The sequence below is a fragment of the Halyomorpha halys genome, unplaced genomic scaffold, assembly GCF_000696795.3.
Source record: "Halyomorpha halys isolate HHAL.00 unplaced genomic scaffold, Hhal_1.1 Scaffold41.1, whole genome shotgun sequence".
Lineage (NCBI taxonomy): Eukaryota > Metazoa > Arthropoda > Insecta > Hemiptera > Pentatomidae > Halyomorpha > Halyomorpha halys.
In genome coordinates, this window is record NW_027115338.1 from 807,508 (window position 1) to 832,194 (window position 24,687).

A 24,687-nucleotide genomic window follows, 5' to 3' on the forward strand; every position below is an offset into this window, starting at 1 on the left:
AATTTAATGAATAAATGAGTCAAAACACAAATCGACAGGTCCACATATTAAAATAAATAAATAAAACAATGAATAATATCCGAGCTAATTCCCATGCAGGTGATGGTGTATGATCCCCAGGAATTCCAAAATAATATTTTCTGCTAAGATCGCAATATTCCCAAGTAAAAAAAAATTAACTTAGATTAGCTGAAACTAACATCATTTTCGTAAGTACTCTCGTTTTCACTCAGGGTGAATATTTTCTCACAGAACAAATGACTTTACTACAGCTATATCAAATCAGTTACTAAACAAATGATTGGACATTTGCTGATTTGTCTCTCAAAAAGTATATTCGCCGACCATTTTGTCAAGTATGTCTACTGTTCCTTTTGTTATGTACCTGCAGATTTTTACAGTATGCTGTATAAATGTGTGGTTTACGGGGGTGTCTCTGGGTATCTCGAAGCAAAATTAAAACGGGTAATTAATTGCTTTGTACGATTCATCTTTGGGGTCCCCAATCTCTGTCACCCGATTTTATGAAGAATTGAAGTGGCTATACCTCTCCTTCTATCGTAAATGTTTTCTTGCTTCTTTCCTCTACCAAGGTATCCAATCCCGCCGTCCATCGTTCATCTCTGATATCCTTCAATTTAAATCCTCAGTGCATTCCCGCAATACCCGCTCACGTCCTTCACACTTACATGTAACTGCCCATCGAATCGCAGCCTTTAGTAGATCTTTCCTCATCCGTTCCTCATCTCTATTTAATTCTATTCCCTTCTTCCTTTGTAGTTCTAATACCCTTCCAACCTTCAAATTCCGTATCTTCGACCACTTTCTGTCCACCCAATTTTGGAGGAATAAGAATTGGTTGTTACAAACAAAGTTTATATATTACAGAAAATATATAAACTTAATGTTTCAGAATTTCGTTTTCTTTTAAATATGTATATTAGTAGAAATTTTTCCTGTGTTTGTCATCTTATGTTTTATGATATGACATATGGTTTCACTTTATTTGTTCTATTATTATTTTATATATTCTGTTAATTAATGTTGTTCATTTTAATCTTTTCAAATTCATTATTTTATTATGTTTTATGACGTTCTATAATTTCATTCTTATTTTGTATTTCACTCTAAGGCTCTAAAGCCTAATTCTGACGCCTGTATATTATTCTAAAGGGATCAATTCCAGAATAAATAAAGAATATTATTATTATTATAACTGTCACTCATCACCCAAAATGGATCCTATACTTAAGAGGTTCGGATTTCATTTATCGCAGTTCTATGTTGGCATACATTTTAGTTTTACCTACAGTTTTTCCCCTTATCTCTTAAGATTCATTTTTCCGCTTCTACGAGCCACCTCTGGTAAGTATGATTTACATATTGGGGAGGTACTTTTCGGAAATGTTTTCTCAACGTAAACTGTCACTTTAAATCAAATAATCAGAAACCCATATACTGCGAATACCATGGACGTCCTGGAGAGACCCCAATCGTTTTTATATTTGGAAAAGAGGTTCGGTGTAATGCGGTGTCACCGTAAATAAAAGGGTAACTATAACTCCTATAGTTCAAGATACTTTTGTGAAAAAGTCGTTGAGCGATTCGCAAATTGGGTGATTATTTTCATAAGTTTTCACTAGAAAAAGAGGATGCGGTATTAGGAAGGTACTTTATTTATTTAGGTATTTTAAGGTATTTATTTACTTTCCTATCCAAAATAAAAATTTAAATATCTTTAATATTGCGACGTTTAGTACCATACCTTGATTTTAAAATTAGACGTGCAAAAATGTCTCACTTCGAATTTAAACATAAATTCAAACAACTAGGTTGATAATCAAATGGGTTGAGTGTGGAATACAAATGTAGAACAGATTGGTACTTATGCAACATTCAGATGACAAATGTCCCGGTTTATTTGTATCTCGTTTGCGGATAGGAGCGTTCATCTCGCCCAGGGCCCTCCAGCCACCAACTGACCTTTCCAGCTCCAGCCACACATCACTCTACCGGTGAGTGACCACTGAGGCGGACTGTAATCAGTCTTGGTCTTCGTAGCAGGTCCCATTCAATTCCGAAGTGGTGGTATGTAACCTGGGATAGCTGTTGGAATGCTTCAGATATCTTAGCTATAACGGTATACCATGATTAATGAACTTAGAATTAATACTTTGAAAATGTAGTTTATGTTCATAAATATCTTTAATTTTAAGGTAATATCACAATCCCTAGATAGACCGCATAGATGTATCCATCTGAGTCTAATGAATTTTTGCAATATTCCTGTAACACTGTAGATTGTATTATCTGTTAGAATTGACAAATTAAATATTATATAAATTCCCAAATATGGCTTGATAATGATTTTAATGCTTTTAAATTTGCCATGATTAAAATTCTAGATGACCAATTCTTCTTGAGGACCAATTAGCAATTCATTGGCTGTAAAAATGACACAAAACAAGCCGTGTACCATTATAAAATAATTAGCACTAGAAATAAACAGAAAAGCACATCAAATCATGTTTTAATAAAGATAGATACAATAGTATGGGATCACAACATGTAATTTAACAACACTTTGATGTAACTATTGTTTAGTTGAAAAAAAAGAAACTAAATTAACAACGAATTTTAGTCATTTTATTTGTTAATTGCTGTTTTTTTTGTTAATTGGAGCGTTTAGTAATTTATCTATTGTTCTTGTAATAGTATAAGGTAATCTGATTATTGTGATGGTTCCAATAGTCCAACTGGAAGAAAATATAGTTTAAATTATTTCAAGAAAGGATACTTTCTTTAGATAACTTTTAATGTTTTTATTTTATATATATTATTTTGCCAACTAGAGGAAAAAAGTATATTGTAGTTTAAATTACTCTCTGTCTGTCGCCTGTTACGCTGAAAGAACAGATTCCCAACAATAGCAATCGATATTTGTATTTATGTATGATAAACCACTGTTTATGCATCATTAATACGTACTGTTTATAAATCATTAATACTAGGTCAGTAACCATAACACGATGATAATTTATTTTAACATAAACGTGAAGTATCATGAAATATAAGACACATTTTTGTTGATATTACAATACAATTGTTTTAGTTGTTACAATTTGAAATAAATGTGTTGCGGAAGTGTTCCAACATAATAGGTACGTCAAGATAAGAAATAGGGCAGCTATTTGGAGTGTCATCAAGATATAGGAGGTCCTCAAGATGTTGACCAGATGGCAGAGCTCTTCCTAGAAGTGTTCTCACAGACAGATGGAGAAAACCAAACAAAGAACCAATTTTATGATCCACTTGGCACTTCAATCAATCAAATGGTTCTCCTCTATCTAACCTTCTTCTTTGTCTCCCCTTGGGTTTGTCAAGTCCAAGTGTTCTCGATTTGAGATTTAATTTATGAAGATTTTGGATAATGCATTTATGGTAACTATCGTTTATTAAAAATTAATATTTTTGAATCATTATGAACTGTTATAATAAATTAATAATATCAAATGGTGATGGTATAGAAAAAGTACTTCCTCAGTACCAAGTACTGAAGCTAAAACCCTTCGTGTGTTAGGAGTATTTTTTTATTAACAATTTCAAAGTGTTGTTGAGGAATTGGGATAAGGAGGCAGCCGACATAAAGCAGTTTGAAAATCTGTACTACTACAATTCACATAGTGTTTTTTTTCAGTACATGGTACTGGGGATCTACTGTTTCTAGACCATCAAAATTCATTTTTTTTTTTTTTTGGATGGTATAGAAACAGTTCTTGAGATGATCGAAAAGCAGCAGAATGATATCAGTTTTATCGAATATATCTTTGCGACTTTACAGTTTTTTTTTATATAAGATTAATGTAATATTATGTGTTTGATATCTTATTATGTATAAAGGTGAATATAATGTAGCAGCTACTGGTGTAGTTATATTTTTAATGAACAAAGGGTGTGAGTAGTTGCAGAGTCCGAGGTAACAAATAACACTTATGACAATATAAAAAATTCATATTTATTTTGTATTCAGCATTTAAAATATTTATCTTTCTCATTTTTAATTATTATGACTCATATAATATTTAATACAGAGTATCAATACACACTATACATACCAAGCTGCTCAATAAAATTCGTGTTTATGAGATTATACCATTGCCTCATGTAGAATGCGACCTCCACAGTGTATTAAAAAAAAAAAAATTGTCCCTAATTTCATTATCACTTGACCCTGAATATAGAAATTGGACCACTATAAAGCTAGTGACCACACATCCATAGCATTTGCGAAGAACTGCAATTAAGTAGACATATTTAGAAAACGAGTAATGCTAAACAATACAAATGGAGCAGGAAGAACTGTAAGGACAGTGTCCTCAGGAAATTGATGGAGTCCGAAGAGTAATGGACCTCGCCGGAGGTAATGAAAGGTGGGGGTCACACCTTCTCTAATACGTCTTCGGGGTAATTTGCTCCTTCTACATCAGTATCTGTAGAAGAAAGGACAAATTGTTACTGATGGGTATGGGATAAATTTTTGGAGATCTGTGGAAGGATGAAATATCTATAATCATTATTCTACTGATCAACTGATAGGTATCCCAGAACTTGAATTTCATGTTTTCTATGGTGAATAGAACCATAGTATATAAGTACTTTTACGTTGCTTCAGAGGACTACTAACTCCTTTTAAAAAACTTTACAAATGTATATAAAAAAAACCTAAATCCCACTTCATTTTTTGCCAAATCGGGAGTTGAATTTAGACCAATCCTAAAATAATTCTCGATTTTATTTATATGGCACTATGGTTTATCTATAAAACCACGTTGGATGTTGAATCGCCTTGACCATTTTTTTCAGTGATCGTTTCCTACTCGGATAAAATATGAGACTTAGATATATACATATTTAATTTCAACATTTCAACACTTCAATTTGTATTTAAAAAACCATCTCTGAAATATTTCAGTGTAATGTGATGTCACTCCTTGCAGTTTTCACGCTATGAAACGCCTAAAATAATAATGGAGAGCTAAACTTATTCTTACGTCACTTGTTAATGGAAATTTCGGATATTTTAATTTATCTCCAGAATTTTCAATTTCTAAACTTACGCTGGCTCTATTCAAAATATTGGATAGACGAAGCATTTGGTACTATTTCAAACATTGGGAAGACGCATTTCCGGTCCGGACGCGTTTGCCTGAAAAAGGGGACCCTGTTTACAGAAGTGTGTATACTGATTTTCTTTTCATTGTTTTACTATTTATTATTATTTGCCTGATGCACATCTGTTGAGAAAAAAGTGGCTTTGAAAAAATATATATCATGAGATGAAACTTTTTCTGGATACTTTACTTTAAAAAGTAACTCGAATAAAATAAGTTACATTACTTTCCTTTGTCTACTAATGGAATACATATGTCAAAAGTTTAAGTATTGGGATTGTCGGATTTAAGTAATCCGATTTTTCCATTCTTTTTTTGGATTTATAGAAAGTTGGGGTCGGGGGTCTCATTTTCTGATCCCCCCCTTTCCGCGGACACCGGAAGGCTCCGAAGACGCTGCGACTGCAATGCCGCCCCAGCATATGCACTATGCGAGCTAGGACCTGGCCTACCCCTACCATCACGCCAGGCTCCAGGACACGCTGGCCAGCCACTGAAGAGGAAAGACGTCTTTTCTGACACCTCGGCGAGGATACATGGTTTTCACCATATTCGCCCACAGGACACCTATACGAGGGAAGCGACTACGGTACGTCACCGCGGCGGCGAAGATGTCACCAGATAAGCACATTATTAGTTATGCCAAGAGACCACCCAAACTTGTTTCTTTCTTATATTACTATAGATAATTAAATCAAACTGAACTAACACATTAACCATAACTCCCCCTCTAGGGAATCAACGTTATAAATAAAACAAAATATACATGCATGTTGTTATGAGTAGAAAGTGTCTCACAACCTTCAGCCCCCTTTTTCCACACATTTTAATTATAATCATAAGATTACACTCGGGACACCTGCAGTATAGCACGAGCAGGTCCCGATGTAAACAGGGATAAAGAAATGTTTTAAATCCGAGTAAACCCAAAATGGTATCTGTGTGTTATTGACAGACTACATATTAAGTTAATTTAAAAAATATTCATTAAAAATGAATGTTAGGTTTTTTCATGGATTAAATATTCACATTGGTCAGCTTTTAAAATCAATGAGCTATATCTTCCTTAGTATCCTTTATTTTTCATTATATTATACATCGTATAATCTTTATTCTTTTTTAAAGATGACTTTTAATAATATAGAAATAAAAAGATGGCTGTTTGGGGAAATAAACAGGAACAAGCGAATGAAATTTCAGAATTTTTATAACTATAGAAAGAACCAGAGGAATCAAAGATTTTTGGATAGGAGCTGATGATAAAAGACTTAGTTTTGGTTTTCTACTGTAACATTATACGTATGGTAATAGTTGAGTAGCAGCACTAGAGCATATGCAAATCTCTCCCTTATGCTGGGATGGAAAGGGTTTTTGTGAGACCGCTTAGCATATGATATCAGGGACCAACTTAGCTCCAAGGGTTAATTTGTAAGAACGACAGGATAGTTAATGTACCATGGTGGGCTTAATTAAGTGCAGGAAATGACTGGAAAAAAGTAAGGTTGTGGATGTCATGTTCTGAAATTTCACGGATAAAAAAATATTACATTTTCAGTAGTAGAAAACATTCCTGAACGGATAAGATTCTCGTGTGGGGATAATAAAGTAGTCATCTTGAGCAAACAAAAAAAAAACCCAAAAAAACAATTTTCCTTTATTCCTAACATAAACAGTCCTAGCACTTACACTAACAATGTATCATATATATCAATATACATTATGTACACATATTGATCCATTCAAGTCCACCTTTTCCTCACCAAATATGCATCAGGCAAACAATTATGATCGGTAAAATTATAAAAAGATGATTAATATATACACTTCTGTGAACAGGCTTCTCTCATTCAGGCTTGGACGTCTTTCCAAATTGGTAGACGGAAATTCGTCTTGCCAATGTTTGAAATGGTGGCGTTCGTCCACACAATGCCATCGTAAGTTTGGAAATGGAAAAATTCGGGTACTGTACTTAAAATTTTCCAAATTTCTAATAACAAGTGACGTAAGAATAAATCAGTTTACTATTATTATTTATTGGAGGCGCGTCATAGCGTGCAAACTGCAGCTTTAAGACGAAATGTTGAATGATAATTGGTATGTTATGTAATAATATTCCAGTCTTGTTGGGAGTAAGCTGAGAGGAAATGTGAAGCCTCATGATTGGACCAGGGTAGAGTAGTGAAATAGTATGAGCCAATCACTGGCTGCCTTCTGTGACAGTTCAGATTACTATAGCAGACATTAGGATCTACGTAAATCTAAAAACCATGGGCGTGGCCTTTTTTGCTTTACTTTTGATTTGAAGGAGAGGACCTCCTGGTTTCAGTCCTCTTCAAATGTGACTTAATGTTGTTCATGTTGCTTTTCTCTTTCTATCCGAATGATCTTTTCCGGTCTATTTCATTGAATAATTTAAAGGGGTGTTACGGTTGCCATGGTAAAATAAAAACACTGGCGATATCTACGTAGACAAGGGGTGTTACGGTTGTCATGGTGAAATAAAAACACTGGCTAGATCTGTGTAGACAAGAGGTGTTACGGTTGTCATGGTGAAATAAAAACACTGGCTAGATCTGTGTAGACAAGAGTTGTTACGGTTGTCATGGGAAAAACAAAACACGAGCGATATGTTCAGACGAGTGGGTTTTGTTTTTGTGAAGGCGACAGTTTGATTTTGAACACGTATGTTCAGACGAGTGGGTTTTGGTTTTGTGAAGGTGACAGTTTTGATTTTGGAACACGTATGTTCAGACGAGTGGGTTTTGGTTTTGTGAAGGTGACAGTTTGATTTTGGAATACGTTACGATTGTTCAATGTGAAATAGTAATAGTTAAAAGGTCCTCTGTCTTTACTGTTTGAACCAAAATAGCACCATATGAGAAATGTCATCGTATGTGTTTTTCAAAATTATGGTGTTCTACTTCAATGGACGGCCATTAACACTAGAAGTGGGGATATAGTGACGTTTCTTCAGCACGTTCTGGATAAGAGAGTTTTAGCAGGTGTCATCCTAAAATTTCTGGGGAAGGTGAGACGGAAAGGAAATAAATAAACAACCTTATAGTCTGCCGGGAGTGCACTCAAGGACTACGTGGGGTTTGAACTAAATTTTATTTTGTTTTTATTCACTTGTATACTCTTTTGGATAATAATGAAAATATAGTTATTAAGGTTAAGCATTTAAGTTAAGGTTAAGTCAACCTATAAGTTTCAATTGTTTTATTAATTGATAAGAATTCTTTTTTTTCCTTTTTCATTCTGTGTACAATGTGTAATTTACTTTTTTTTTTTGTTATTGTTCACGGAATATTACGATAATTCAACAGGTGGGTGGGTAACACTAGGTTATAGGATTATTGCAGAGTAAGGAAGGACTGCAACCTATATATAAGTGCTGGGCGCCAGTGCTTGACCAAAATATGCCAAATCAGCTGACTAAGAACCTAAAGCCGCCTCAATGGCATGCTTTAAGCTAGCCAATGGATACGACTAATTTCCAATAATTTTATTCATTGCAGTGCATACTTTGAAGAGAAAATAAATGTCAGCAGAACATATATGCCTGGAAAATTTACTTATGGTGACTATTAAGACTCACCTTTATTTGGTCCCTTTGTGAAAATATATGCTAGAAATGTCCATTTTATGGCTTCATATACATATATAACACAAAACATAAAATGATACCAAAAATGTTAAAATATATTTTTCTCCCTTAGTTAATATTCTCTTGAGCTAACTTTGGTATATGACTAACAAAGACCTGGTGATTAAAATAAAATAAATTTCTTCTGAATATTATAAAAGTTAAAAAAATAAAATGATTATTATTATAATTAAAATTGAATCAAATTAACTTATAATTTTAAGATCCAGTATGATTGGTCTCGAATGTTTGTTTAATATTAAATAAGAATTATTCATAACCCTGTAGACAGAATATATAATGAAAATTAGCAATGTTTGTATAAAGGACGGGGTTTAAAAAAGGGATTATTTGCTTTCAAACTCGGATGAAAAAATGACTTGTTGAAAAAGTAAAACTGAAATTCTACGGGATTCCGCGAAAACAATCTACTCCTTCTTAAATGTTTCTTTAAACAAACCTATTAAAATTTTAAACTACCAAACACGAGAACACTTTCCATTTTCGGCATTGCTACCAAGTCCTTAACTCGCACACAAACTTAAAAAAATTATTAACTTTAAAAATTCACTAACGTACTCAAATAAAATATAGCCGATCTTGATTACTGATAAATAATTTGTGTAAATATACTCAAATTTACTATAATAATTCAGTACAAATATTGTATCCAAAAAAAGTTGTGGAAGAATATCAAACTAAAATATAAAATACCGGCATCCTTATACAAATAACTAAGTTTGTCAATTTTATTCGGTTATCTAACAATGGATTAGTTTTAAAACAGGAAATATCCACTTTACGTGGTCCTAAAGCAGTGCACCCTTTCAATCATACGTTCAGGCTAATAAAGTATTGTAAATGCTTGATCCACTATGATTCTTAATGAGTAGACGGAAACGTAAATGAACGTAAGACACCAAAAACTCTTTAGCTGGTTGTTCATGTAGAAATAAGAGAAGATGAATTCACGTAGAATTAACTGTCAAGAGGTATTCATTCTCCAGGGCAACTCAGAAGGGTGAAACAGGGGTAGAAGATGTTAAAAAAGTTAAACATTATAATCAAGCCCTCTTTTCCAGAATCTACAGTATTTATGTAGCATTATCCTTTTTATATTGTAATAAAGGATATTAGATATTGGTTTTTAGGCTGTTATGTTTTTTCTGAAGTGAAATTTAATATTAAATTAAAAGCTCCGAAATTTTGATTGCCAATTACAAAGAAAATGGCACAATCCTAGCAAAATATAATAGTACAAAGGATAGTATACCATACTACATAATGAATTTTAAATAAATCATATATACAATAGTATATAATGTATTTTAGTATATCATATAAGTTACGGATACTTAAGTTATATACAATAGTATATAATATTTTTCAAATCTTCCAGTTCTGTGCTAAAATAAATTTTAAAAATAATTTAACTAAAAATAAAATAACTAAATTTTAAAAGCAACATATTTATTTTAATAAGCAAATTACTATTTTACTTGTTATTCCAATGATTATGACCGAAATATTGGGACTACTGCACCATTACTATGATTTGTTAACTGACAATTAATTTTGGAATAAATAATTTTTATTTTTTTAGAATTTTATAAAAAATAGCTTCTTTGCTTTAAGTAGGACTGCGTGAATATCTTCACTAGTAGTGAAGGGCCATAATTATTAATATGTTACTTCTGGCATGAGATATAGGACATATACTCTTGCAGAAGCTCACATCTGCAATAAGAAGGCAGTAGTAAAAAAATAAAATACTAATAAAATAAAAATTGAATAAGTTTGACAAATACTTACTGGTCAGTGTCGTCGAAGACCAGCCTGAGAACACTATAGAGGAAGATGAAGAATAAAGGTGCCGTCCAAGAGAAGACAGTCAGTATCCTCACTAACTTCTGCTCGCTGGTGAAGGCTGACACCAGAAGAGTGTGGAGGTACACACCCTCGGCCAGCATCCAAGCATAACAGCTCAGAAGAAAGTAGTGCAGAATAACATGTAAGCACTGGCACCAAACCTGCAAATAATGGAAAATAGCACTGTTCTTTGAGTAAAAGTTTACAACTGGCAGTAATATTACTAGCCGAAATGGTACCTCCCCATTCTTTGTAATTCCCCCGGCTATCATGCTACCTGTTGGACTTACATAACCCGATATTTTTCCGGAATTCGTAGATTATAGAGATAATAAACGTCGTATGGAAAAATGGTGAGAAAAAGAGGAATTAGTATAATCTTAATGAGGTATCTTATCCTAGAATGGTATCGTTAAGCATAATTTACTCTTCGAGAAATTCAAATTGATCTCACCTTGTCCTCTAGAACCTAGAAAGGGTGGGCTGCCATGAGTTCACAACATAATTAGGTATCTATCAACAGGCATGATTGATTGCAAATCTTCAGTAATGTCAAAGTCAAAGTTATAAACCTTAGTGAGTAATTTAAAAGGACTGGAAGCTTGAGCTAAACGATAGTAGTGAGTTCTTTGTTTTGTTTCATAAATCTGTATCATTCATACCGAATTTGCTTACATATCAATAATGGAAAGTTCATGAGTAGTCATGATATATATATATATATATATATATATATATATATATATATATATATGATATGATACATATATGATTAAATATCGTAATATTTAATACTGCAAGGTACTCGAGGTAGATAGGTTTTTCTATTTTTACCCATTGAGTTTTTCACATGGGAAAATTCGAAGTAGAGGGGACATATTGATGGGATGGAATTAACCACGAAATCTGTCGTAATAGGTCTTATACAACAGGCGTCAATACTTAGTGTTCAAACTGGTACGTAATTTGTTTTTTGAAAAATGTTTCCTATTTATTCTGTTACACAGTATAAAATAGTGTCCATTGTTTTAGATTGACATAGGACTAACCTTTCCACCCTCTTTTTCACTCCAGCATCACAATTATGACTCAGTAATTTATTTACTTTATTTTTATGATTTATGCATCAAAATGAAATTATTAGAGGAAAAATATTAATAGCACTAGCTAATTGTTACTTTTTTTAAAATAGAAAATTAAGTTTGAATGTATAAAATGCAATGTACAAAATGTAAGGTACTGTATTTATATGTATTCTGATGGTTTATAAATGAAATTTCTAATACAATTGACTTACCATGATAATGATTCATTATAAATTTAGCTTTTTATTATTATTTTTTAATGTTTTTTTACTTAGGAGTTCTAAGTCAAAATACTTAGTTTTATGATATATTAAATTGAAATTAAAAACATTATGTAAGATGTAATATAAACTTTTGTTATATAAATTTTTGCTAGTATTGGTTTATGTAATTTTTTAACGAACAGTTTATAAAATATCTAACATTAGATACTGATTTTATGTAGTTGGAATATTCTTTACTTCTAAGTGAATACAATTTACTCAACAATGCCATTAGAAGACTGTGGAATAACGATACCATTCTATGGTCGAACTCACAGCAGAATGTTGGACTTGAACAAAGTAAGCCAAAAATAACATTTATCAAGGAAAGGTGAAATGTTTGGACTAGATCAATAACAAAAATATATATATAGATATTGTGTTATGCCCAGTTTAACTTGGACTCTACCTAATTATAAATGGATATCTTCAACGAAGATTTAAAGTAGTCACATGCCAAAAGTATGAACTACATCAAGCAATAAAACAATTATAGCTCTTACACGAAGCAATGTGACAAAATTTAGAATGTTTTAAACACTGACTATCTAGAAAGATCGCATGACTTATCCTTTATTTATAAACTAAAAAAAGAAATACTGAGACTGAACATGATAAAGGTATTGAGGGTTATCACACATCAAATTTATGGTGTGCATTGAATTTTGAATCGGATTATGAATACAGCGTATTTGGTCGTGGTAGTCGAGAAATTGCCATCTGTTGCGGCCAACATATGGTTCACAAATCAATTATTGAAACATGTGATTTTTATTAACGTCAAAAACAAAACAACTTCTTTCTTTTGTTTTTTAAACTAAAAAATAGACAGACAACTTCTTAACTTCTCACCGCACACACGTATCGTCTCCTTTATCTACTCACTACGCACTCGTAGTTACCAGCATTCTGGCCATCTTCGCTTAGCTGAATCATCTTAGCCACGGCGGGCGGACTTCTTCAACTCATACTCCAAGAGGACAAGGCGGACGGACGTACGTTCCTTTTGTCGATCTACTTCCACTCAGAACAACCACAATCGGGGCCCCACCAATCACCGGTGAAATAAGACTTTTTTTTCTCTGTTTTTGTCTAATTCATTTAATTTTGTAATAGTTCTAAGATTTATTTTTTTTTCTAGTTTGTATATTCTTATATATTTTGTGTTCCGTTTATTATGTTTACTTATTTAAAAATACAATAATAACAAAATTCGACCATTTCTTTTCTTTTCACGGTTGGGCTAGTAAAGGTTCCTTTTAACCCCTACCCGCCGTAACATTTGGTCCCATCCCCCGGATATTTTTCTTATTTATTTTTTCTCATGGTCCTCCGGTTGTCGAATTTTGTTATTGTACATTTTATTTCATTTTTTTTTTAAGTTATTTTTTTTATAGAAAAGAATTTGTAAGGTGCTCCATTCCGCCATTAAGTAATTTCGTTTTTCTCGTCCTCTCTCTTCACTTATTATCTTTCAGTTTCTTTTTTCATTCAACTCATTCACCTCTAAATCACCTCTAAAATAAAAATGGACATACCAGAGGATATCAAAATTCAATTTGAAAAACTTAAAGAGAAATTAAATTTCTATTTATCCCAGATTAAAACATGTACTTCTCAAGGGCGAGGTATTGCAAAAGACCCTGAAAAAATATTCTTATTCAAAGGTATGTACTCAGAACTCAGTCTTTGTTACACTTCCTTCTGCGAGACCTACGATTCCCTTAAAGACCTGTGCTCCAAATCAAAGGTTTCAGACCTCTTTCCAACTAAAGAAGATGTTTCCCTCTTTAAATCCGTGCAGGAATATTATTATGAAGGTCTTGCCATCTATAAACATTACATGAACCCCACTCCTGTGGGTCCTCTAGCCTCGGCAGCCATAAAGGCTCATATCAATTATCTTCACTCGGTATCTTCACTCGGTATCAGGCTTCATCACTAATCAATCAAACATTCAATAACGGTCAGCAGGCACATTTCACGGAATATAACTCCTCCATCCACACAATGCTGATGGTAGAACAAAAGGTATTTCCTATCAGAAGAGAATCAAACCTGATTTTGAACAATGCAAATGGAAACAATTTGGGCCTGTCCGTACCACTCGCGTTTTTCGACAAATTATTCTTTTGTATTCATAAACGCTTAGCCTATTTATCAAAGTATTGTTCATTTTCAGTTTGAAGTTCAATTAAATTATAACAGCCCGAGAAAAATGAGGTTTCATTCATTTATCTGCCTGTTATAGTTTTTAGCCCTTCCTACAGACTATAAAATATTTTTGATAATAGTTTCGCTGAGAGAAGGGGTCTGGACTTTACGGTCCACTTCTACCGCCAGCAGACTGATGCTTCCACATTCAATTGATAGGACATCTGCAGCGGGTCATTCGACCTCTAATCTTGAAATAGCAAAAGGGATTGAAAGGACCTATGTTTATTATTATATATGTGTATTGTCTATATTTATTTAATCAATGGAAGGATTAGAAAAAAAAATAACATGGATGGGTTTGAATTCATTGGGTGAAATTGAAGTCTTTCGACAAATATAATCTCAGAGTAAGAAAAGATAATGTAAAAAGGTGAAATTTTTAGGCTGTTTATACAAATATGCTTTCCTTTAAAATGATTGCAAGATATAAAACTGAACATTTCATGGATTATTTTTGGAGATCGTCAACCTTAATAATAGGCTATTACAGCCTAATTAAATATACAATCTGTATTGTAGTATTTAATTATGCTTCTTCAGCATTCGTGTTTTATTGGAATGATGTGAAATAGATGGATAAAAGTTATGTTTTGTATTTTTTATCAGAAGATACAGCCTTAAGACGCTTTCTTTCTAGTTAATTTAAGTTATTAGTCCTTTTTTTTCCCACATAAATTTCGATAGTTATTCAGTCAGTCATGCTGCATGTAGCTAATGCAGACATAATCCAATTTTAACGCGCTTAAACTGTGGAGTGTAGCTACTCCATTATAATCCTGAAAATACCTAGAACATTCCATTAACGAACCGGAAGTACTGCAAGGATTTCCTCGCGGTTTCCAGTCCTTCGTTACAGCACTTAATCCTTATTAAAGATAAATCCACAGAGGGCTAATTAATCTTACAAGGAATTGTATCAATGAGTTAAGATGGAGTTGAAACAAAAATGTTGATGGAATTTTTGACTGTTCAGTCTTTTAGTAAATAAATGGTTTCTGTCATCAGCTACTACTTAGGAAGAAAGTATTTTAAGTAATTACTATAATTTAAACCACTTAACTAGGTTAGGCATCACATAAATGTAGTGAGCGATATAATTATTTTTTATATTTAGTTATACTATAATGAGGTGTTTCAGAATAGTTGTTGAATGAAAATTGTATTATTTCGTTGAAAAAACGAAACAACGTGGCCTACGAATACGCATATGCATATTAGTAATTGGCAGCTTTAGTGACCCATCTGGCCAATATAGTAAGAAAGAGCCTCTAGCTTGCTGTGGCGTAAAGAAACTGAGAGAAGAGCGCCATTTTTCTTCTGTGGGATTCACAAAATTATTTTAATACTCCTGAATTTAAGTACCATGCGAGAATAACTCGAAAAACTAGCTTCCTAACTTGTGACGCTTGCCAGGGAGATAAGAAAATAAGAAGAGAGAGGATGCCACCTTAATTATACATAGGCGTCCACCTGGGTGAGTCAACTCTATTTTTCATTTCTAATCCACTGTAACCGGATCTTTGTGCACAATAAACCATCTTCGTTGGTCCCACTTCAAAATTAAAAGGCTATAAATCCAAACGAATTCGCACATGTTTCTTTGCAGCAGTAAATTGATTAATTTTTTTTTTTTCACCTTCAATTTCTTCTATAAATTATGTACAGCCCACTAATCAACCCAACCAGCATATTCTAAAGTGAGATAGCCCCTGGCCTTAAGTTGAAGGTGCACTTCATAGAATATCCTTAACATTACTACGTATTATTTCATTTATCTAATATGACAGCTTTTTATTGCTGTTGCTTCTCCCTCTCTATCCCAATGGGCTGGCTGTTTGTTGTCCACTTCTCTATTGCCCAACATTCTACAATGTGAGTTATGTAAAGTATTGTTGTATTTTTTATTTTCCAATAATTGAGGTAGAACGATGCCTATGCCAATACTTGATTTTTTTTTTTTTTTTCAAATTTTACTTTTCAATATTGTTAGTTACTTCCCATTATCAAGAGAAACATTGAGCCTAAAAGTTCCATAGTGTAATGAAACGAAAGTTAATTAAATGCACTTTGAAATATTTCCGTATGGTTGTCATCATAGAGCGAATATTTTTTACGTCATTTCATAGTAAAACAGACATTTCGGTAAATTTTGGAGAGGAAATGGACAATTTTGTAGCTGTATCTTGGAAACTATTGGCCGTACCCAGCTCATTTTGGTTTCAGATAGAAGCAAAATTGTTTCGATTTTAAAATCAAGACTACTATATATTCTGTGAAGTACGTAGTTATGAAGTTATTTAGCAACTGTCCGTTTGGGAAGAATGATAATTTCTAAATGAATCGTGTTACCATGATATTCCTGCCCTTTTAATAAAAATACTTGCTCCCGCTACCCGATCTACAGCTACCCCGCTAGCGTCTATCTCTGTTCTCAAGATCCCACCTTGCTGATTGTGCTTTTTGTCACCTTTCAGTGGCTTCGATTTTATAATTTCACTCTGTGCTAAATTAATGAACATTTTGTTTTCCATTAGTGTCAATGATATTTTTAATTTAATTTATTTCACCCCTGAAAATTTACACCCTCCAAGGTTTCTTCTATTGTCTACAACCGTTTTATTGATTTAATAGTAGTTAAAAAAATATACTTTATCGCATAAAATCATTTTCTTTTATTGGTTAAATGCAAGGAGTTGAGAATCATAAAATCTAGAACGTATACTGAACGTACCAGCATTGAATAATTGACTAACCTGCAGTTCGTCGATTTGTGTATGGCAGTCCTAAAAGACATTACTAAGGAACGTGAGGAAGTTTATAAGAGACAGAGTGGAGTAGCGAGGCTTTTAGTTGAGGCAGTTGATCATTTTTTCTCTTATAGCATGATCCCGGGTATTCGTCACTGCCTCCTTCAGTCCCGTCCGCCCCGTCTCCAACTTTGCTACTTATTTCTTCTACTTTTCCCCATGACGTCGGGAAGAGTTTAGTGATTTTTCTTCTACTTCATATCAAGGCAATGATATATGTGTGTATGCGAATCGGGGGTGAGTCTATCTAAATGATATATGGAAATTAATTCTAAACCAGGAGACGTGCTTAAGCAAAGTTTTAAAGTGGCACATTTTTAATATTCGGTATCAATTACTAGTATCTAAAAAAATATAATTACAATTGAATTATTCGAATGAAAATCAATTAAATTTTTTTTTCAATTACAGTCAATGATTTTAGCATATCATTAAAAACCACAACAGCGTTAACTATACTTGGTTCAGAAATAAAAATATAACAATATATACTAAATTAATTTAAAATGTTTTACGTTTTCTACTTACCCAACAAACCAAAGAAATTGGCCCGGAAAGTAATTGCAGTTCCCAATACTAAATTTCTGGAAATAAGTACAGAATCTTTCGTTTTCTAATACTGCTATTTTAATGTAAAATTGCTATAGATATTAAAATTAAAAATATTCATATTTATTATTGTAGTTTTTTTAAATACATATAATTAAAAATAAATACATATAATAGTTTCTTATAATTAACTCTTCATCCTCTCTATTTTCATAACATAACAAACAGAAGTGTTAATAACATCATTTGATTCCACCTATTAATAAGGTAAATAATATTGATTCACTATTATCAAAACTATAATACAATCAAAATTCACAAATAACATGTATCTTATACAGGAAAGGACCTACCTAACATACCATTCGTACAAAAAAAAATAACACGTGAAGGTTTTAAACAAAAAATTAAATAAAATGAATATTGTTAAAGAATAAACAGAATTAGGATAAACGCTTCCAACATAAAATGCAAACAATGAACGTTTTGACCCCGGGGCTAACATTCCCGAACCTACTCGATTATTCCATTATAAAGTACCATATTATACTAATGGTTCATATAAAGTATATCCGCCCTACCATTTTCAGGTAAATCTTTTAAAACAGTGTATGCTTTACCACAGTTAACATCGGACAAAATGACAGATCTAGTATACAAAAATAAGTTTCTTGTCTGCATCTATTTAAGACACCATTAAATCGTAAGATAGCCTCCAAGGTTGCTAATGATACAAGTAGCATGAATGAATGGAATGAAGACGACCCATGTTCGAGCTATAATTATATGTATGGATCAGAAAATGAAATCAGTAATACATTTTTTCAGGATGAATTAACATTAATATTAATGGAAATCACAGTAAGTACTTAAATACTTCTGAAAAAGTGGTTAAAAAAAAGAATGCTAACAAATTCGGTTATTAAAATTTAACAGAAAATTGGCGATTTATTTTCTTTCCCCTCCAAGTTCTAGCTTGGAGATACTTTTTTTTATTTGAATAATAAAAAAAAGTATCTCCCCAGCACCATCCTAACAGTTAAATAGGTTTTTATGCCCAGTTTTAGGATATTACAGGTGAAATTTACGCTTTTCTGAACTAAGTTGGCTTTTAATTTTTATTTTTTCTAAATTCCTGTCCAAAGCTGAGAAAAGAGATATTTTTGACTTAGGAGGACAGAAATCATTAATTCATAAAGAAACTAATTTTAGATATAACGATTAATGAATTTCCAATATGTTAGTAATCCAAGGCATGAATAGCAGAATTAAAAAATTAAGAGTATTAGATGCTCAAGGAGGAAGAGGGCAGGAGAGCAAAATTAAAACGTTAATAAAAAAAAAAAATTCTTGCAGGAAAATTTTCCCTTAAAATCGTAATTAATTATTCGAATTTGTTTCGGTGATTTTCAATCGATTGTAGTTACATTGTCGATTGTCGGTGTTCCAATTCCGATTGTGGGCATATAATGTGCTATTTAGTTTCTAGACGGTTCCATATTACTATTAAAAATGCATTTTTCTTGGTAAACCTAAGATTTGACAAAAAGTGGTCCGAATTTTAAACGTGGGAATTAGAGTAAAAATGATTTACAATAATTTTATCAAACACCTTTTACTGCTTCCGTTTATTAACGTGTAAATGTATTTGTTTTTTATAAGAAGCTTCTTACTAATGTGGCTGGTGCTAGCAATGAAAAAGTCCATTATCCTTAACGAATAATATATTATTTTTATATGTCAAAAATAAAAAGATATGTTACTAGTGCAGGTAAAACATTTTTATCAAATCCTCGAAATATTTGAAAACATGTAAACCAATTTTTAAAGGAAGCACTTCATCAATTTTTTTGGTGTCCACTTATTGTTTGAAGAAAAAATTGAAGAGTCTATCATTGGGTTCTGATCTGATAACATCTTATCGGTGGGTGCAGCAGAAAGGTAACATGGGTTAGGACTCAATGCTGTATCAAATATTAAGTAAAATTATTAATATTTTGTCATTTGGATTCCAAATTAATATTAATGCTTTCTCAGCAAGAAGATAGTGTTTGTCCATTGTCATTATTATATAAATAATTGGAGAAGATGGTTTAGCCAAGATTCCCTGCTAGCCACCCTGATGAAGACCTGAAACTCAGGTCGAAACGTCCGGGTAAATAAATATTTTTTTGTTTATTTATGTTTTTTTGCTGATCGCACTCCCGACCATCTTCTCCAATTAGTAATTTACGGTCAACTATCTACACATCAATATTCTATAAATATATTTTGACGATTCCATCTTACCCCATTTTCTATGACGACTTCTGGAAATGGTACAATCAGCCTGTACCACAATAGCCAAAGGAAATTGTTAGCGGCGAACGCTGTGAAGAGATTCTTGTGGAGGGTGTTCCTGGGGCATCGTAACGCTCTAAAGCATAAAATTAATTATTGTATCTTTGTTAATGACTTTTAGTGTCTATATTACTATTACAATTATATTACATTTACTATAACTGTTTATAATATTGATAAGGATGTTGTGTATTATACGATGCACCCAATATATTTGGACAGCATTGCAAGTTAAAATAAGCATTTCACTCATTGTAGACTAGAGTTTATCTACAGTCTATATCTATATTATTGTAGGGTGAAATTGTGGAAAATTCATGAAAGCAATATTGCTTAGTTATTGTTTATTGATAAAGATTAATATGTTTATAAGAGTCGAATAGATCATAAAGGATGGTTTGACCTGAAGGTCCCAGAAACAAGAAGAGTTAACAAAAAAAAAAAATACTGGTTTGATTTTTCAATTCTATAAGGAGAACCTGGAAAATGAACGTGTATAATGGAAAGAAGAAATATACATATCAAAAAATGATGTATGATTAATCAAAATTATAGAGTTAATTAGTCGTGAATTGAAAACAAAATAAATAAAAAGGGACAAAAATTAAAATATAAAATATTTTCAGCTTTCAAACAAAATTTATTAACATATTAAAATATAATATAAGAACATTAACAAATATAGTTATTATACTCGTAATAAAAAAATATGAAAATATATATATCCAAATTAATAGGATCTTGTCCCTAATAAACAGAAATAAATAATAATAATGTACCATGATTTCTAATTTTATAAAATAAAAAGAAAGAAGAAACAAAATAATTTCCTAATTTTCTATAATCACAAAATGAAAACAATGGAAAACTGACTTGAAGGAGATATATAACTTGACAAATTAATATACATTAACATTGATTAATATTTATATAAAAAGAAACTCAGATCCTGCTGATCGTAATTAACCAAAGTTATTCACAGTTGTTAGGTTAATGCTATTGGAAGGTTGAGTTCGTAAATGTTCCTTGATGCTACAATATCTTGCTATCGATACTTGTCTATAAAATAAATAAATTGAAATAATACAGGAGTAAATCTGTTCATAGATCACAGCTAACATCAATAAAATGGCGGAGGGCCTATGGGTGGTTTGAGCACCTGTCTGGTGAGGGAAAAAACCAGAAACCAACACAGCTTCGGTGCTTTAGAAAAATCGCTGTAATTTCTGACGCTTTCTAGCCTGTATCGTATTGTAACATTAATCGTATGGTATATGGTATTGTGGATCCGTATAATCGACGGGTATACTTGCGATGCAATGTGACTTCGCTTCAATTTGGCTTCTTAGTCGGTCACCTCCTTTTAAAAAGTGATTTAATTCTCCTGTGAATTTTTCTATGTCTGACACCGCCTTCCTCAGGTCCTGGGCGGTTGCCGTACGGACCTTAATCCATTCTAGTGTCGTGGCATGAGCTTGCGCTAAAGACACTTCCGGTAGTGGCTGAATTTATTCCGAAGTTGGGTTCCCTGAAGATAAAGGTTGGTTGACTTCAGCTTGAGGATGGGTATTTTTGTTCCAACCCTCGAGGTTCAGAACTGTTGCTCTCACGATTCCGTCACTGGCCATAATTTTATAAAAAGGAAGGATACGACAAAATCAAAACAAAAAGAAAATTCTTCTTAAAAAAAAACTATCTAAAGATCCCGGGTTTCGGCACCACTTAAGTATCGGCGAAAGCAAAATGTTAAAAAAGAGAAGAAAGAATAAGATCTAACACGCTTGAACTAATGTAAAATATCGGCTTCATGTGGTTCGGTACATCTCTTTATATAAGCTCGATCGGCTGATCTCCTCAGTCAGCTGATATCAAAGTAACAGCTGAATCAGGCCGTAACTTATTAAAATCCCGATATAATTTTAATTATTAGAACCCCTATATTAGTTTAATTATTAAAACTTCTTTATTATAGAAGAGTCTTCAGCTTTGTTTTTTTTTAATCTGAAAGACCAATATCTTTCCTTTGAAAGACTTGTGGCTCGGCCAAAGGCACTGATTACCATCCTGGGGGACTTAGATTGATTCTGGATTATCCTCAAGGGTGAACAATTAGAAATGTTTTATTCATCAACCCTCACCCTCCTGGAGAGTGATAAAGGTAGGCAACAATTATTATTATTATCCACTTAGCACAGCCCTTTTGATCATAGGATTCCGATTTTTAATCGACTTGTTAAAAAATAAAAAAATTCTAAGCCATTCTGGGGAAGGATATTGCTTCTTTTTTTTTTTTTTGTTTATATAAGGTAATCCACAGCGAAGGTGATGTTTGAATAAAGGATATTGCTTGACGCCGCTAATGTTGCGATAAATAAAACCTTATATAAATTAAAATTAGTAGAAAACGGCCAAATTAGGTATAGCATTTAAAACGTTGTAAAAAAAATTGAAATTCAGGCTCATATTACAGCTGTAAATCGAATATATTGATCCTAGCTAGGGCAGTTTGGTGGTCTCGCAACGAAAATTTACACAGAAAGTCTATTTTGAATTAATAATTATAAAAAAAACAACTTATAAATAAGAATAGCTCTATAAAAATTTGTAGAAGCTCATTAGTTGGCGAGAAAGGATATTTTGTTTGTATGGAAGGCTTAATAGGATTTGGGACTGGGGTGGAGACCTTTTGAGGAACTAGGGGCGCAGTCGAAATTGAAACTTGAAAATCCGTATAAACGACATGGCCTTAGGATGCTTTTGTATATTTTTGTTTTTAATCGTAACGAGAGAGCAGATGCTAGAAGTTGGTGATGGAGGCGGTGTTTTTTTCTTTTTACCTGTTTAACTTTGTGATAGATATGAGCAGATAGAGTGAAATGTCTGTCCAGCTTGATCCCTAGATAACCTATTGAGTTCGATTGCGCTAGTGTGTCTACACCTTCAGCATGAGAGCTGAATTGGCCCTCCACTATGCACAAACTGCTTCCGCCACCATTGTAGCTGCACTGAAGAAGGACGGCATCAGAGCCAATTCTAATAAGACGGGTGCCATGTTAATGTTCTTCCAACAAGGCAAGAAGAGCAGACTACCCCAGTGGTTCGTCGTGGATGGTCAGGGCCGGAAAATCTTCAATAACATCCTCTATCTCGGCGTGACTCTCGAACATAAGAATCAGGACATTTAAAGCTAAAACTATTGAGTTAGGTTCATAAAGTAGAAGGGAAAAAATTCGCAATTTAAATAAACTGAAATAGCCCCATGAAATGCTAATTCTACTGTTCCACAGAATTAAATTAACTATTCATTACAATAATAATCAACTACATAAAATATTCAAATGTTGTATATACGCATTTCTGTTCAGGAGTAGAAATAATACGATTTTGGATGTTTAATTCATTTGTAAGTTACTTGGTGTCAAAAATATATATTCGGCAAATTTAAAAATTAATGCATATCAGGAACCCTGAATGCTTCCTGTAAACTACACTTGGATCAAGACGGCTAGTTGTTATATTTGATATCACGAATAAATATTGTTCCATTAAACGGAAGGCTTGAAACAACCTACAATCATATGCTAATTGTAATACCAGCGCCCAATGAGGCCGAAAAAACAAAAGCTCACTCTCGCTAGCGAGCCTTAGCCATAAGCAGCCATTTTTTTCTTTATCTATATTCTACTATAAAAATGAGTGAGTAGAGACATTTTGGAGTGCCTCCCGGAACAAAGGAGGAGAGGGATGGAGGAAATATAGGAAAGAAGAGAGGATAACCGAGCCATGGAGTTAGTCCACATCTATCAATATAACTTACACCGTCATCATCATCGTCATTGAATCCATAGAACCATTATTCAAAATTAACTAACACACCTGTTGTTTCGGTCGTCACCTACTTCAACTGCAATTCATGCAATAGATTTTAGTTTCAGTTAATTATGTTTTATTCATCACTATATTATACAGTCGACTACAATCAAACCAATGATTCCAAAAAGTGAAGGAGTGCCTGGGCTTAGGTTGCAGCCACGTTTCATACATATATATTACAACTAACACAAAAAAGTACTATGTTTATTTTTGATGATGTATTTCGAAATAGTTTGCGTTCAGAGGCATTCCGTCCTCGGCACTTTTCTTTGAATAAAAAACTGTGGGTTCCCACTGAAAATTCGTAGCCTGTCAAGAGCTGTATTGGCTTCAAGATTTCATGAGTAGGATTTTTTACTTTGAATGTAAAACTATCTTCGTTGTATGTAAAATCTTTTTTAATATTTTTAAATTATTCATTATTATGTTGAGCTGAGGATAATTCGGATTCTGAAGTGTCTCATGTTAGCAAATTGAAGCTCTGTAATTACTCTACAAGTTGACGATGACCGGTTTCAAGCTACTAATGGCATCCAATTGGATTACGTCCCCGTTAGCAAATTGCTACTCCTTTGTCAATTAATTAAGGATTGATGAATTGCTTTGATATTTCGATTCATTGGAATAAGTATTAATGTTCATGCCGATTGGCAGTTTATTTTTGCATGGGTTATCTTTTACTTTTAATATTGTAATAATCTTCTACTATTGTTGTGTTGCATCTTGATGATGTAGTGTTTTGAAGTTCGGAATTACGTGTAATAAAATATTTTTATTTGGGATATTAGGATAATTGATTAGTTATGGTTTACCTTAAGGTCGTAAATTTTCACCGTTTAACAAGTTGGTGATTTCATTAGAAAATGC

The 24,687-nt window shown here is 32.7% G+C and overlaps 1 protein-coding gene across 11 annotated transcripts in view; it reads right to left on the reverse strand.

Annotated features, from left to right (window-relative positions):
• The window catches only part of LOC106688163 (calcitonin gene-related peptide type 1 receptor), a 564,568-nt gene that overhangs the window by 27,159 nt on the left and 512,722 nt on the right, over positions 1–24,687 (reverse strand). For all 11 annotated transcript variants that reach the window (XM_067052399.1, XM_067052394.1, XM_067052393.1 and 8 more), the window contains 2 exons: positions 19,897–20,023; positions 10,630–10,847 (listed from right to left, as the gene is read on the reverse strand). In XM_067052399.1, coding sequence (XP_066908500.1) covers positions 10,630–10,847; positions 19,897–20,023 — 345 coding nt within the window. The remainder of the gene's footprint in view (positions 1–10,629; positions 10,848–19,896; positions 20,024–24,687) is intronic.